At 48.8% G+C, this 17194-nt stretch overlaps 1 protein-coding gene across 1 annotated transcript in view; it reads right to left on the reverse strand.

Moving 5' to 3' along the window:
• LOC125312305 (solute carrier organic anion transporter family member 5A1-like) overlaps positions 1-16693 on the reverse strand; it is a 17070-nt gene extending 377 nt beyond the window's left edge. Inside the window, exons 1-9 of the mRNA XM_048270763.1 lie at positions 14665-16693; positions 12361-12493; positions 10348-10548; positions 8080-8247; positions 6425-6619; positions 4810-4969; positions 3829-4070; positions 579-643; positions 1-203 (exon numbers count right to left, since the gene is read on the reverse strand). The exon at positions 1-203 is cut by the window's left edge and continues 377 nt beyond it. Of these exons, the coding sequence (XP_048126720.1) occupies positions 1-203; positions 579-643; positions 3829-4070; positions 4810-4969; positions 6425-6619; positions 8080-8247; positions 10348-10548; positions 12361-12493; positions 14665-15658 (2361 nt within the window). The 5' untranslated portion in view covers positions 15659-16693. The remainder of the gene's footprint in view (positions 204-578; positions 644-3828; positions 4071-4809; positions 4970-6424; positions 6620-8079; positions 8248-10347; positions 10549-12360; positions 12494-14664) is intronic.
• Between the last annotated feature and the right edge of the window lie 501 nt (positions 16694-17194).

Below are 17194 nucleotides of genomic sequence, written 5' to 3' on the forward strand. Positions count from 1 at the left end.
CTCGCGGCGCTTGATGGACAGCCAGGTCAGCAGGATGAACAGAAAGGCCACGAGCTTGAGGCTGGCCGCCAGGCCGAAGTAGACGAAGCGAAGGGAAGTGACGTCATACTCCCAGCACGAGCCCAGCGCCGCACACTGCTGCTGCCACAGCATACACGCCGTGTCAATCACCGCACCGAAGTAGATGGGTGTCGGGATGTAGGCTGCACACACACACACACACACACACACACAGAGAAGTTAAACAGAGTAAATGAGCAGTTTCACACACACACACACACAGAGCAGTTAAATGAGCAGTTTCACACACACACACAAACACAGCAGTTAAATGAGCAGTTTCACACACACACACACACACACAGAGCAGTTAAATGAGCAGTTCACACACACACACACACACAGCAGTTAAATGAGCAGTTCACACACACACACACACACACAGCAGTTAAATGAGCAGTTTCACACACACACACACACACACACACACACAGAGCAGTTAAATGAGCAGTTTCACACACACACACACACACACACACACTTACACACACACACACAGTACATATAAACCCTCTTACCAAGCGTGCGCAGAAGAACAAACTGCATCCCCAGTGCAAAGGGACGCTCCTGTTCATCCACAGACCTACAGAGAGAACGTCAGAACATCAGAACATCGGGGTGATTACTGTTCTACAGACCTACAGAGAGAACGTCAGAACATCAGAACATCGGGGTGATTACTGTTCTACAGACCTACAGAGAGAACGTCAGAACATCAGAACATCGGGGTGATTACTGTTCTACAGAGAGAACGTCAGAACATCGGGGTGATTACTGTTCTACAGACCTACAGAGAGAACGTCAGAACATCAGAACATCGGGTGATTACTGTTCTACAGACCTACAGAGAGAACGTCAGAACATCGGGGTGATTACTGTTCTACAGACCTACAGAGAGAACGTCTGAACATCAGAACATCGGGGTGATTACTGTTCTACAGACCTACAGAAGGCGTCAGAACATCGGGTGATTACTGTTCTACAGACCTACAGAGAGAACGTCAGAACATCGGGGTGATTACTGTTCTACAGACCTACAGAGAGAACGTCAGAACATCAGGGTGATTACTGTTCTACAGACAAGAGAACGTCAGAACATCAGGGTGATTACTGTTCTACAGACCTACAGGCAAGAGAACGTCAGAACATCGGGGTGATTACTGTTCTACAGGCAAGAGAATGTCAGAACATTGGGGTGATTACTGTTCTACAGGCAAGAGAACGTCAGAACATTGGGGTGATTACTGTTCTACAGGCAAGAGAACGTCAGAACAAAGAGAACGTCAGAACATTGGGGTGATTATTGAGCCTGACAATGATGGCGCGCGTGTGTGTGTGTGTGTGCGTGTACCTGAGCGTGACGATGATGGTGTGTGTGTGTGCGTGCGTGTGTGTACCTGAGCGTGACGATGATGGTGTGTGTGCGTGCGTGTGTGTGTGTGTATATAAGTGTGTGTGTGTGTACCTGGCGTGGCGATGATGGTGTGTGCGTGCGTGCGTGTACCTGGCGTGGCGATGATGGTGTGTGTGCGTGCGTGTGTACCTGGCGTGGCGATGATGATGCGTGTGTGTGTACCTGAGCGTGGCGATGATGGTGTGTGTGTGTGCGTGCGTGTGTGTACCTGAGCGTGACGATGATGGTGTGTGTGCGTGTGTACCTGAGCGTGACGATGATGGTGCGTGTGTGTGTACCTGAGCGTGACGATGATGGTGTGTGTGTGTGTGTGTGTGCGTGCGTGCATGCGTTTACCTGAGCGTGACGATGATGGTGTGTGTGCGTGCGTGTGTGTACCTGAGCGTGACGATGATGGTGCGTGTGTGTGTGTGTGTGTGTGTGTGTGTGTGTGTACCTGAGCATGACGATGATTGTGTGCGTGCGTGTGTGTGCGTGTACCTGAGCGTGACGATGATGGTGTGTGTGTGTACCTGAGCGTGACGATGATGGTGTGTGTGCGTGTACCTGAGCGTGACGATGATGGTGTGTGTGTGTACCTGAGCGTGACGATGATGGTGTGTGTGCGTGTGTGTGCGTGTACCTGAGCGTGACGATGAGCGTGACGATGTGTGTGTGTGTGTGTGTGTGTGTGTGTATATATATGTGTGTGTGTGTGTGTATAAGTGTGTGAGTGTGTGTGTGTGTAGTGTGTGTGTGTATATAAGTGTGTGTGTGTGAGTGTGTGTGTATATAAGTGTGTGTGTGTGAGTGTGTGTGTGTATAAGTGTGTGTGTGTGTGTGTGTATAAGTGTGTGTGTGTGTGTGTGTATATGTGTGTGTGTGTGTGTGTGTGTACCTGGCGTAGCGATGATGGTGTGTGTGCGTGTACCTGGCGTGGCGATGATGATGCGTGTGTGTGTACCTGAGCGTGACGATGATGGTGTGTGTGTGTACCTGAGCGTGACGATGATGGTGTGTGTGCGTGCGTGTGTGTACCTGGCGTAGCGATGATGGTGTGTGCGTGCGTGTGTACCTGGCGTGGCGATGATGATGCGTGTGTGTGTACCTGAGCGTGACGATGATGGTGTGTGTGCGTGTACCTGGCGTGGCGATGATGGTGTGTGCGTGCGTGTGTACCTGGCGTGGCGATGATGGTGCGTGTGTGTGTACCTGGCGTAGCGATGATGGTGTGTGTGCGTGCGTGCATGCGTTTACCTGAGCGTGACGATGATGGTGTGTGTGCGTGCGTGTGTGTACCTGAGCGTGACGATGATGGTGTGTGTGTGTGTGTGTGTGTGTGTGTACCTGAGCGTGACGATGATGGTGTGTGTGTGTACCTGAGCGTGACGATGATGGTGTGTGTGTGTACCTGGCGTAGCGATGATGGTGTGTGTGCGTGTACCTGAGCGTGACGATGATGGTGCGTGTGTGTGTACCTGAGCGTGACGATGATGGTGTGTGTGTGTGTGTGTACCTGAGCGTGACGATGATGGTGTGTGTGCGTGTACCTGAGCGTGACGATGATGGTGTGTGTGTGTACCTGAGCGTGACGATGATGGTGTGTGCGTGCGTGTGTACCTGGCGTAGCGATGATGGTGTGTGTGTGTACCTGAGCGTGACGATGATGGTGTGTGTGTGTATATAAGTGTGTGTGTGTGAGTGTGTGTGTGTGTACCTGAGCGTGACGATGATGGTGTGTGTGTGTACCTGAGCGTGACGATGATGGTGTGTGTGTGTGTACCTGAGCGTGACGATGATGGTGTGTGTGTGTACCTGAGCGTGACGATGATGGTGTGTGTGTGTATAAGTGTGTGTGTGTGTGTGTGTGTACCTGAGCGTGACGATGATGGTGTGTGTGTGTACCTGAGCGTGACGATGATGGTGTGTGTGTGTACCTGAGCGTGACGATGATGGTGTGTGTGTGTACCTGGCGTGGCGATGATGGTGCGTGTGTGTGTACCTGAGCGTGACGATGATGGTGTGTGTGTGTATAAGTGTGTGAGTGTGTGTGTGTATAAGTGTGTGTGTGTGTATAAGTGTGTGTGTGTGTGTGTATATAAGTGTGTGTGTGTGTGTATATAAGTGTGTGTGTGTGTATATATATGTGTGTGTGTGTGTATGTGTGTGTGTGTGTGTGTATGTGTGTGTGTGTGTGCGTGCGTGCATGCGTTTACCTGAGCGTGACGATGATGGTGTGTGTGTGTGTGTGTATATAAGTGTGTGTGTGTGTACCTGGCGTAGCGATGATGGTGTGTGTGTGTATATATATGTGTGTGTGTGTGTATAAGTGTGTGTGTGTGTGTGTATAAGTGTGTGTGTGTGTGTGTGTGTACCTGAGCGTGACTATGATGGCGGCGGGCTGAGCGCAGGCGGTGATGAAGGTGACGATGAAGAGGAAGCTGAGGAAGGGCAGCAGAGTTCCGCAGGTGCGTTGGCACCGCCCCTCCCGCGCCCAGCCCTTCCCCCGCAGGTACGTCTCCACGATCACCACCGACAGTCCGTTACCATGGACACCGCCGCGCGCCGTGCTCACCTGACGACTCTGAACACACGCACAGTCCGAGTAGTTCCTCACCTGCACACACACACACACACAGGACAGCATTAGGTGTGGGAGCAGAAAGACAAGTGTAAATTAGATGTAAGAGTCTGAGTAGTTCCTCACCTGCACACACACACAAACACACACAGGACAGCATTAGGTGTGCGCGCACACACACACACACACACACACACACACACATGTAAGATGTAAGAGTCTGAGTAGTTCCTCACCACACGCAGAACCCCAACCCCCTCCCCACACACACACACACACACACACACACACACACGGAGTCAAAACAACGCCATAAAGATTGTGTGCCCGTGAAGACATGTGTACAGTTTGTCTTCAAGAATATGATTTGCACAAGTGTAGAACCGTTTTGTAGCTGTGGAATTAATTTGTCTGTGTGCAAAAAAAATGCGTACCTGCAGAAATATTTTGTGCACTTGTGAAAAACATTTGTCTACAGGGATTTAGTTTGAATGTGTGTGGAACAGCTTTATAGCTACAGGCAATAAAGGAACTTATGTATTTGCGCATACAATTAGGCAGCAATAAGGAGAAGTGCAACATCTATCTTTAGTGTGCAAACTGGATCTACGAAGCTACAAAAAAATTTTTGTTGTTGTTTCTGCAGCGCCAATCAGCACATTGCATCTCCTACTGACTAGCCAATCAGGGGACGTCCTGCGTCACGTCTCTCGGCCAGGATCAGCGGGCTCCATAGTGCGCACACACACACACACACACACACACACACACTCACCCCGGAGCTGTCGTTGGCGACGCTGCTGCACCCTGCCAGGCAGGGGTTGAAGTAGGTGATGCCGTCGGAGCCGCAGACGGGTGCGTAGTCGTACGTCACGCAGCCACACGCCACGTTGCAGCCCGCCGTCAAGTTCCGCTGAGACAGAGACAGAGACGGACTGCAGGAGACACAGAGGGGGTTATGTGTGTGTGTGTGTACAAGTGTGTATGTGTGTGTGTGTGTGTGTGTACAAGTGTGTGTGTGTGTACGTGTGTGTGTGTGTGTAGTACGTGTGTGTGTGTGTGGTACGTGTGTGTGTGTGTGTACATGTGTGTATGTGTGTGTACACGTGTGTGTGTGTACACATGTGTGTGTGTGTGTGTGTGTACATGTGTGTGTGTGGGTGTGTGTGTACACATGTGTGTGTGTGTGTGTGTGTGTGTGTGTGTACACGTGTGTGTGTACACATGTGTGTGTGCGTGCGTGTACATGTGTGTGTGTGTGTACACGTGTGTGTGTGTGTTTGTGTGTGTGTGTGGACGGACTACAGGAGACACAGAGGGGGTTATGTGTGTGTGTACATGTGTGTGTGTGTGTACATGTGTGTGTGTGTGTGTGTGTGCGTGTGTGTGTGTGTGTACACGTGTGTGTGTGTGTGGTGTGTGTGTGTGTGCGCGTGTGTGTGTGTGTGTACACACGTGTGTGTGTGTGTGTGTGTGTGTGTGTGTAGACGGACTACAGGAGACACAGAGGGGGGCATATGTGGCGTATTTACAGATGAAGGCTTGGCATACAATTATGAGTGTAGTGTTATTGGGTATTATTATTATTGATAGTGTATTGTTATTGTGGAGTGATAGGTATTGATGATAGTTAGTATTATTGTGCTCACCACTGTGTGTGGGGGATGGTGTTGCCTTTTGGGTTGATGCTGTGTGTGTGTGTGTGCTCACCCCTGTGTGTAGGGGATGTTGATGCCCCCCAGGTTGATGCTGTGTGTGTGTGTGTGTGTGTGTGTGTGTGTGTGTGGTATTATTGCTCACCTGTGTGTAGGGGATGTTGATGCCCCCCCAGGTTGATGCTGTGTGTGTGTGTGTGTGTGTGTGTGTGTGTGTGTGTGTGTGCTCACCTGTGTGTAGGGGATGTTGATGCCCCCCAGGTTGATGCTGTGTGTGTGTGTGTGTGTGTGTGTGTGTGTGCTCACCCTGTGTGTAGGGGATGTTGATGCCCCCCAGGTTGTGTGTGTGTGTGTGTGTGTGTGTGTGTGTGTGCTCACCCCTGTGTGTAGGGGATGTTGATGCCCCCCAGGTTGATGCTGTGTGTGTGTGTGTGTGTGTGTGTGTGTGTGTGTGTGCTCACCCCTGTGTGTAGGGGATGTTGATGCCCCCCAGGTTGATGCTGTGTGTGTGTGTGTGTGTGTGTGTGTGCTGTGTGTGTGTGTGTGCTGTGTGTGTGTGTGTGTGTGTGTGTGTGTGTGTGTGTGCTCACCCCTGTGTGTAGGGGATGTTGATGCCCCCCAGGTTGATGCTGTGTGTGTGTGTGTGTGTGTGTGTGTGTGTGTGTCTCACCCTGTGTGTGGGGATGTTGATGCCCCAGGTTTGGTGTGTGTGTGTGTGTGTGTGTGTGTGCTCACCCCTGTGTGTAGGGGATGTTGATGCCCCCCAGGTTGATGCTGTCGCAGCCGGTGATGAACAGGGTGGAAAAGCAGAGGAGGGACACACCGCTGCAGACCAGCGCCAGCTGAGCACTCTCCCGCTCACCCAGCTTCAGACGCTTAATGATGTAGCCAGCCCAGCCGCGGTGCCGCATCGCACTAGACGCGATGATCCGCATGCTGCACACCTGCTGCTGCAATACCTGCCTGCCTTATGCCTTTTACACACCTGCAGCACCTGCCTTGCCTTGCGGCTTTGCACACAAACACACACAAACACACACTAAACACCTGCAGCACACGCATGCAAACACAGCACACAAACACACACACCACACATGCACGCGATGCACACACACACCACACATGCTGCGCGACACGCCATTAATACGCACGCACGACGACACCACACACCACACATGCACGCGACACACAATAATAACAGAAAAATGATGGCTTATGTCATATGTTTCTATTACATATATTTTGGAATTCATTTATAAGTGTATATATTTTGTAAATAATGTATAGTATTTTATAATCTGCATAATTACTAGTAGCTAAAAATATTTAGGTCATTTGAATACTTCATATTGATTTTTTAATTATTACACTTGGGCATATCTTTAATGTGGTGTGTAGGTCTAATTGAGTGTGCATTGGTGGTGTGTGTAATGTGGTGTGTAGGTCTAATTGAGTGTGCATTGGTGGTGTGTGTAATGTGGTGTGTAGGTCTAATTGAGTGTGCATTGGTGGTGTGTGTAATTGAGTGCCTGCCACTTTAAGAAATAAGTGAAAACTAGTACAGTGCATGTGGATGCAATTCATTAGGTTTTGTCATTAGATCAAATAAATGTTCAAAAAACTAACAAGATGAAGAAAATATTTCTGGGATCATAGAAGAACTAAGGGCTAGATGTACTAACACACACACACACACACAAATGTACACACATCTGGCTCTAAGTGTCTTGCAATGTTCATTTCTGATTTTGGTGAGCACTACACCAATAACAGACGTGACCTGAGCTAGTGGGATAGTTAGCAAGGAGCTAGTGCTGAGCTAGTGGGATAGTTAGCAAGGAGCTAGTGCTGAGCTAGCGGGATAGTTAGCAAGGAGCTAGTGCTGAGCTAGCGGGATAGTTAGCAAGGAGCTCTCTCCAGATGTAAAAGTTTGCCTGAGCTAGCGGGATAGTTAGCAAGGAGCTCTCTCCAGATGTAAAAGACCTGAGCTAGTGGGATAGTTAGCAAGGAGCTCTCTCCAGATGTAAAAGTTTGCCAAGGTTGCGTAGCCTATCTCTAAATGATGTTAAACCCAATAGTAGGCCCAAATTACCTAAATCCCACAGGTTAGCAACACAAACTGGAGAGATGCAAGTGAGCAAATCAACTTGATATTAGCCTATTATTATGTGCTGCTCTGTGGCCACATCACGTCTTGCTGTTTATGGTGTGTGTGTGTTTAACGTGTGTGTGAGAAAAGACGCGCAGGCTAGTGGAGGCACTACAAGCATGTGTGTGTGTGTACCAGTGTAGATGCTGGCACTGGATGCGGGGATGCTGAACTCTGTGTGTATGTGTGTGTGTGTATGTGTGTGTGTGTAGTGTGTGTGTGTGTGTGTGTGTGTGTGTGTGTACCAGTGTAGATGCTGGCACTGGATGCAGGGATGCTGAACTGCGACTCGATGAACTTGGGGATGAAGGTGATGAAGGCGGTGACGATGGCGCACTCGGCCGTGTACGACAGGCTCATGAAGAGGAACGTCACGTTGCTCAGGATCACGAACAAAGCCCTCGGGGAGCTCTGCAACACACCCGCACGCACGAACATGCCTTACACACCTACCCACGTTATACATGACATGCACATTCACCCACACATAATTTACACAGTATTAGGGGTGTAACGGTACATGTATTCGTATTGAACCGAAACAGTGCGGGCGTCACAGTTCAGTGCATGAATTTACACGGAGAATACACGGTATAAAAATACATAAAACTAAAACAAATTAATGAATGCAATGCGGAACTACTGTTGGATATGAGAGTTCATTAGGGACACCTACTCTGTAGTCCGGCTTTAGCTCTGTGAAGCTCTCATTGGCGCATAGGTAGCCGAGGTCCGCCTACGTAGGTTACAGGTTTTTGTCAGGTCAACGGTCGAGTGAGTCAGTCAGAGACAGCAGCAGCACTAAGGACGGGTATGGCGAGTGAGTCAGAGTCAGCAGCAGTACTAAGGACGGGTATGATGAGTGAGTCAGAGACAGCAGCACTAAGGACGGGTATGATGAGTGGTGGCGGGCCACAAGAGAGGTCTCTCTAAGATCGCAAGTTTGGGAAAACTTCGGTTTCCCAGTCAGTTACAGTAGTACAGGCGAGAGAGTGGTGGATAAGACTGTGTCGGCATTGTTTCATCAGTTGTTGGGTACTGTATGTGAGTGGAAATGCATTGAACATGTTAACGCACATACGACTCCATCACCCAGATGTAGGTCTACCAATCACTCGAACGAGACAAAAAACGTCTCCCTGCAGTGCTTCACCAGCCTCTAGATACACATACAAATAGGGCCAAAACCTAACGCTTAAAATGATTCTGTAATGATGGAAAGCGGTGTAAACTGTGTGGTGATCACCTTTATGTGACTTGTGTTGTGCTCTCACATGAAGAGCTGGTGTAAACTGTGTGGTGATCACCTTTATGTGAGGGTAACTTGTGTTGTGCTCTCACATGAAGAGCTGGTGTAAACTGTGTGGTGATCACCTTTATGTGACTTGTGTTGTGCTCTCACATGAAGAACTGGTGTAAACTGTGTGGTGATCACCTTTATGTGATTTGTGTTGTGCTCTCACATGAAGAACTGGTGTAAACCGTGTGGTGATCACCTTTATGTGAGGGTAACTTGTGTTGTGTGTGGTGATCACCTTTATGTGAGGGCAACTTGTGTTGTGCTCTCACATGAAGAGCTGGTGTAAACTGTGTGGTGATCACCTTTATGTGAGGGTAACTTGTGTTGTGCTCTCACATGAAGAGCTGGTGTAAACCGTGTGGTGATCACCTTTATGTGAGGGTAACTTGTGTTGTGCTCTCACATGAAGAGCTGGTGTAAACTGTGTGGTGATCACCTTTATGTGAGGGCAACTTGTGTTGTGCTCTCACATGAAGAGCTGGTGTAAACTGTGTGGTGATCACCTTTATGTGAGGGTAACTTGTGTTGTGCTCTCACATGAAGCTGTAAGTGTCAAGTGTCAAGTGTCAACGCTAACTAGGCTAATAAACAAACCATGCGAACAGTAAAGTCATATGACGTTTAGTTAGGCTTTTTTAAAGAAAGCAAAATAGTGTGACATTTTCACAGTTAGTCGATTATTACTGTATGCACACTGAAAAATATTGAGGCAAACTGTAGACCCTTCCATATACAACCAAACACGGATGTTGAAAGTCTTGCTGTTGAAAGTGGATTTTTAAAAATCATTATTCTATGTAATTTGCACTTTCATAAATAAGAGATGCTGTAGGCCTATTTTCAGTTTTATAGCTGATTGTCTTATTTTGTTTACAAGTTACAGATTGAGTCTGCAGATGATGTGGGGTACTTGTTTACTGTTTACATCTGCACACTTCAGGCTGTTGCAGTTAGCTCAGGGGAGAGATTTTATCACTAGGTAGTTAGTAGGCCCTACAGCCTGAGACATGCACAATACAAAGAATTGCCTTCTGCATTTATGAGCCGAGCGTGACTTCTGTGCATCGTTCCACCCCTACATAGTATGCAGAGAACATTAAAATCACCAACACACAACAGACCTCAAACACACACATATATATACAAACACAAACACACACACATAAAACAGACAGACAGACAGACAGACACACACACACACACACACACACACCTTTTAGGTCCTTGCCGAAGCCCATTGAGGTCTGCTGGCCCTGCTTCTTCTCCTTCATGACATCATCATCGTGCGCGGCGTGCAGGGCCTGCTTCTTGCGGCGGCGCTTGTGGCGGGGGGGCAGCTTCTGAGGGAAGGCCAGCATCGGCACGATAACCAGCGCCATGGCAACCGAACACATCAGGAACCCACTCCACCTGGGGCAGGAAAAGGGAGACCAACACATGACCAGTGTGTGTGTGTGTGTGACCACCAACATATGACCAGTGTGTGTGTGTGTGACCACCAACACATGACCAGTGTGTGTGTGTGTGACCACCAACATATGACCAGTGTGTGACAGAGAGTGTGTGTCACCACCTACATATGACCAGTGTGTGTGTGTGTGTATGTGTGTGTGTGTGTGTTAGGGGTGTAACGGTACACAGAAGTCACGGTTCGGTTCATACCTCGGTTCGGACATCACGGTTCAGTACGAGTTCGGTACAATGGAGGGAAAAGCAAAACAAAAATGCAGAAAGCATTTTTTTTTGTACATGTCTCAGGCTGTACCACCTAGTGTCATACAGTCTCTTCCCTGAGCTATCTGCAACAGCCTGAAGTGTGTAAGATGTAGGCTAAACAGTACAATACGTACCCAGACTCCATCTGTAACTTGTAAACAAAATAAGACAATCAGCTATAAAACTGAAAATAGGCCTACAGCATCTCTTATTTCTGAAGTGCAAATTACATAGAAAAATTATTTTTAAAAATCCACTTAAGCAAGACCTTCAACATCTGTGTTTAGTTGTATATGGAAGGGTCTACAATTTGCCTCAATATTTTTTTTATTGTGTGTAAAGTAATAATCTAGCCTACTAACTGAAAAAATATCACACTATTTTGCCTTTTTTTTAAAAAACTAAATTGCTCCTTTCATTTCATAAACACACTACAAATAGAAGTTAATTGACTTTTGCCCCTTTGACGTTAACTCACGTGAGCATGGTTTTGTTTATTAGCCTGGTTAGCGTTGTCACTTTATTTTGCTGTCTATGCACTTAACACTACCAGCTCCTCATGTGAGAAGTTACAAGTTACCCCAACATAAAGGTAATTACCCGCAGCGATTTACATAGCTTTCTGTCATTCTGAAAATCATTTAATTTAAGCTTACAGGTTTTGGCCCTATTTGTATGTGTATCCAAAGGCTGCTGAAGCGCTAGGGGAAGTTTTTCCCCTCGTTACAGTGATTGGTAGCCTACATCATCTGGGTGATGGCTTGAATATGTGTAGCATTTTTTCCACTCTCACATACCCAACAACTGCTGAACAACGCGCCCGACACACAGTTTCATCTTATCCACCACTCTCTCGCCTGTACTTCGCGTTACTGTAACTGAAGTTCTCAAACTTGCGATCTTAAAGAGACCAGCGGATCCTCTAACTCTTGTGGGTCTAACCTTAGTGCTGCTAATGACTGACGGACTCGACCGGCGACCTAACAAAAAAACACGAAGCCAATCAGAGCTTCAGAGCTAAAGGCGAGGCTACAGATTAGCGTTAGGTGTCGCTAAAGAACTCCCGTAACTCTCGCTATTTAACAGTAATTGCGCATGACATTAATTAATCCGCACACGAGTTTTATGTATTTTTATACCGTGTATTCTCCGTGTAAATTCATGCACCGAACCGTGACGCCCGTACCGTTTCGGTTCAATACGAATACATGAACCGTTACACCCCTAGTGTGTGTGTATGTGTGTGTTACCAGTTGCCTATGAAATGCAGGTCGTTCTGGTCGATGGTGACCAGTGTGTGTGTGTGTGTGTGTGTGTGTGTGTGTGTTACCAGTTGCCTATGAAGCGCGGGTCGTTCTGGTCGATGGTGGCGTGTGTGTGTGTGTGTGTGTGTTAGCAGTTGCCTATGAAGCACAGGTCGTTCTGGTCGATGGTGACGTGTGTGTGTGTGTGTGTGTGTGTGTGTGTGTGTGTGTGTGTGTGTGTGTGTGTGTGTGTGTGTGTTACCAGTTGCCTATGAAGCGCGGGTCGTTCTGGTCGATGGTGACGTGTGTGTAGGGGTGGACGTAGTAGCCGATCATGACTCCTCCCAGCAGATAGCCAGCAGCTGGCCCCAGGGCCCCCATCACATACATGATAGCTGAAACACACACACACACACAGTTAGCACACGTGCACCACACACACACACACTCACAGTTAGCACACACACTCACACAGTTAGCTCACACACTCACAGTCATGTCATGAACGTGTCATAAACATTATAAACAAGATATAAACGTTTATGACATAATGCATCTGTCACTTGCCTCTGTAAGTGTCATTCGGCTTTATCATGACAAGTTAGGGTTAGAGTTATGACAGTGTCATGTCACTCTAATGTAGAAGCCTAAAGTCAAGTGTTACCCACCAAACATCTAATTTACACACACACACACACACAGTTACAACAAACATCTAATTCACACACACACACACAGTTACAACAAACATCTAATTTACCAGGGCATAAAATTCATTTTTCAAAATGGGGGGCATTCCTCCCTTAGGTTCTTCATGTAGGGGGGGATTTACACCATTTGGGAGGGCGTCATCAGTGATGTCATTGGCATCAGTACTATTGAATATACTGTAGTGTGATCATACACCAGTGGCCATCCCAGATTTTGCCTGACTCTCTCCACACACACAAACACACACGGAAAATGATGGCTTATGCCATATGTTTCTACTTCATATATTTTGAAATTTATATAAAGTGTATTTAGTTAATAATGTATAGTATTTTCATAATCTGTATAATTATTAGTAGCTAAACATATTTAGTAATTTGAATACTTCATATTGATTTTTAAACTATTACACTTGGGCATAATAAGGGGAGAACTGCCACTCTCGGAAAACTTCCGGTTTCTGAACTGGTTGCAGTTCCTTCTGTGGTTCCACATGAGGGCGCTCGTCCACGAGTGCAGAATGCATGGAGGTCTATGGAGCTGTACCCCTCAAAATCCACTTTTCTCGGGTTATAATTTTTTGTCTAGAAATTTGAATGCTGCATTCAAAAGAGGGGGCAGAGAAAATACAGCTGAGTATTATGTTTTTTCAGTCACTTATTTGTTCTAAAAAGCCTTTCAAATGCGTCAATGACGTCATTCATTAGCAGAAATCTAGTGTGTTGTGGGCAACAATGACCCAACCTGTAAGAAATCGAAAGGATGTAAGTACTCGTTCAGGAGGAGGAGAGAAAGGAGGAGGAGGAGAGAGAAGAGGAGGAGAGAGGCGGAGGAGAGGAGGAAGAGGAGGAGGAGAGGAGAGGAGGAGAGAGAGGAGGAGGAGAGAGAGGAGGAAGAGGAGGAGGAGAGGAAGAGGAGGAAAGCCCCAAATCCAGGTGTGCAGAGTTGGCCCAAACAGACTGCAGTAAGTTAAGGGGTGCCATGCTGGCGTAATTAAGGGCCATGCTGGCGTAATTAAGGGGTGCCCCGCTGGCGTAGGTTAAGTGGTGCCATGCTGGCACGACAGGAGAATGCCATCACTTGCAGTGCACATCAGCGCCAACCATTTTAATTGGCAAACACCAGGGTTTAATAGAACGGAATCCTAATCTACACAGAAACACAATAGAACTGAATCCTAATTGTGTGTGTTGGTGTGTGTGTTGGTGTATGCGTTAATTAGTGCGTTGGTGTGTGCATCAGCGCCGGTGTGTGTTTTGGTTAGTGCGTTGGTGTATGCGTTGGTGTGTGTGTGTTGGTCTGTGCGTTTGTGTGTGCGTTGGTGTGTGCGTGTTGGTCTGTGCGTTGGTTTCTAAATAATGTGGCTGATTTCTAAATATGGGCACCGGCCGTAGAAAAACCCATATGGGTCGATCTCTACACACAGACATCCTTACAACACACACACACACACACACTTCAATACTACTATACTACACACAACCATCCTTATAACACAGATTCTCGGATGCACACCAGATCTAGGTCGAACAAGGCATTCTACACACACACGTAGAATGTTATGAACACACATATGTGTACACAATGTTGTGCACGTGACGTGCACACACACACACGTAGAATGTTATAAACACACACACGTAGCAGAGTGATGTAAACACAACCACACACTCTCTTACCCAGGTAGAGTGAGGCACTCACACACACACACACACACACTCTCTCTCAGGCATTCTCTCTCACACACACACACACAAACACTCTCTTACCCAGGTAGAGTGAGGCATTCTCACACACACACACAAACACAAACACACACACACACACACACACACACACACAAACACTCTCTTACCCAGGTAGAGTGAGGCGTTCTCCTTCTTGACGTTGTCGTCCAGGTAGGTGGGGCCGAGCGTGTAGATGGGGGTGGACCCCATGCCCACCAGCAGCTGAGCAACGACGAATAACGTCACGTAGAGCTTGTGCTCCCGCCCCTCCCAATCCCGCCGGCACACCTGCGCCCTAGCTCCCCTGGCCACGCCCACAACGCCGCCGCTGCTGCCGTTGGCCTCGGCGGACTGCAGAGCCGTGTGTGTGTGTGTGACGGAGTGTGTGTCGGACCCGGCCGCCTCGCAGAGCCCCTCCCCCAGGGCGGAGCTGTTGCCCTGCTCCTCCAGCTGATAGGCCGGCGCCAGGAAGTGCGGCAGGGTGAAGAGGGCGGCGCCCAGCGCGATGAGGACCGCCCCCGCCGCCAGCCAGCGCGGCCTGTGGCCACGCCCCCCGAAGTAGCTGATGAAGACGACGACCAGCAGGCTGCCGCAGTCGAAGCAGCTGACCAGCAGGCCGGACTCCGCGCTGCGCAGCCGGAAGCGGCGCTCCATCGTCGTGACGACGCTGCTCAGGTAGCCCGACACCAGCAGAGACTGGACCAGCGTCAGGTAGCTCATGCACACCAGGAAGCAGCGCGCGTCCGAGGCGAAAGTGTGCCACATCCGGCGCCGGCGCTCCGCCAACGCTCCCCACCACGCGCTGCTGAGGGACTGAGTGTGTGTGTGTGTGTGTGTGTGTGTGTGCGCGCTGGTGGCGGCGGGGGGGTGTGTGGGTGAGCCGCTCAGGCCCACCAGGCTGCAGTCTGAGGGGGAGGTCTCTGGCGCGGGCGCGGGAGCCGGAGCAGTCGTATCGGAGCTCGGTGGGTCGGCGCGCTGGGCGCTGCCGCTCTCGTTCAGGGCCGGGAGACTCTTGGACTTCAGGGTGGTGTGCGTGTGAGTGAGAGCGAGCGCGAGTGCCGCATCCTCGCGCAGCTGCTGCAACGTGCTGCCGCCGCCGCCGCCACGCGCACACGGCTCCATGACAACCGGGACAGAGTTGGGTGTCAGTGAAGGGGGTAGAAAAGAAACCACTCTTTGCTTGACAGCTCGTTTTCTCGGTGATGTCGCCAGAGAATTAACACCACGCGGCAACAATGCAGCAGTCCCTGAGCAGCACGAGCGAGCGAGGCCTGACTGTCTTTATCTCCCTCTCGAGAGAAGCGTCTCTTTATCTCGCTCACCGCGTGGTCACAGCTGATTTCAGGGGTCCTCGCGGCCGCTGCGGCATCTCCTAACTCAAACATCCACCCGCTCCAACTGTACGGTGCCGCTGGTCCCGAGCTGTCCTCTATCAAAACATCGCAGCGTAAGGGTCAGAACACAAGAGTCAGCTGGCGGACTGCGCAGTGGGGGTCGAAGAGACACCTGCTCGGACAGTCGGTTGGTGTCCTCCGCAAAGTCTACTGTTATTTGACTCGGAAACGGCTCCGTCTGCCTGGTAACAAAACTACCAGTGCCCGGACAACAGTGGCAGCTAAAACGGCTAACGGGACAGAGAGATTATCTAGCTAACGTTATTGCAAATAACGGATTAGGATGGCATTAAAAATACAAAGACAAACTCAGATTTACTCTTGTAAAAATTGACACATTCGGTACGGTCATCAAAAAGAAAAAAATAAATACTGCGTATTTTCAACAAAAGGTTGACATATTTATGAATAACTTCCACTACACGAGCTTCACTTAAAACATTAAAAACACCATCACTGCAGCAAAGCGCCTAGCCATGTCGCTAGCTAGCTAGCGCCTAATAATAATTAAAAAAAATAAAACAGTGCGCTTACGCGTCAAAATAGCATCATTTTCAACTGAGTTGACAGCGGATGTATTTTCAATATTGTTGGACTGGTCATTTTTGATTTCCCAGCAACCACACCGGTAGCAGACAGAGAAAAGCACCGTGCCACCGAAAGGTCCTTGTTATTGGGGAGGAGGGACGCATCCTTGTTTACTTGTAGGGAGCCGGCTAACTGCTAGTCGAGGGCGCATGCTAACGCGACAGAAGATGCGGACCCAAAGATTGTTAAGGCGGAGCAAGATATTTCATCAGGAGCCACTTCCGGGAACCCGGATCGTACGAGGGGGGGTCAAAATCCCCCTTTATGCAGAGCAGAGGCAGCGACTGCTCCATTGAAGTCTATGGGCATAGCTCAGAATTTCACCACATATGCTAAGGTCTTGGTTCTATAGAGTTAGGAATGTGAATTTCGGGCACATTTTCATGATCCTCAAACCCTTCTGAACATTTCAGGTACATTTTTAGCATTTTTGAGCAATCCAGTCTGGAGAAAATCAACCTTATATCAGGTGTGCGCCGGTTATTTCTGCCGCTGCTGTTGGCCGGTTGCAACTTACGCTCGTCAATACGTCATCGACACGCCTCTTTATGCAGACAGGATTCGATCCCCATTTCGCGCCCATAGGGAGGGAAAGTGAAAACCAGCGCCCCAAGTGGTTGCGTTCCTATCGAAGAGCAGCTCCAATGTTAAGTCCCATAGACCTATTTTTAAAAAA

Source organism: Alosa alosa, chromosome 19 (genome assembly GCF_017589495.1).
Source record: "Alosa alosa isolate M-15738 ecotype Scorff River chromosome 19, AALO_Geno_1.1, whole genome shotgun sequence".
NCBI lineage: Eukaryota > Metazoa > Chordata > Actinopteri > Clupeiformes > Clupeidae > Alosa > Alosa alosa.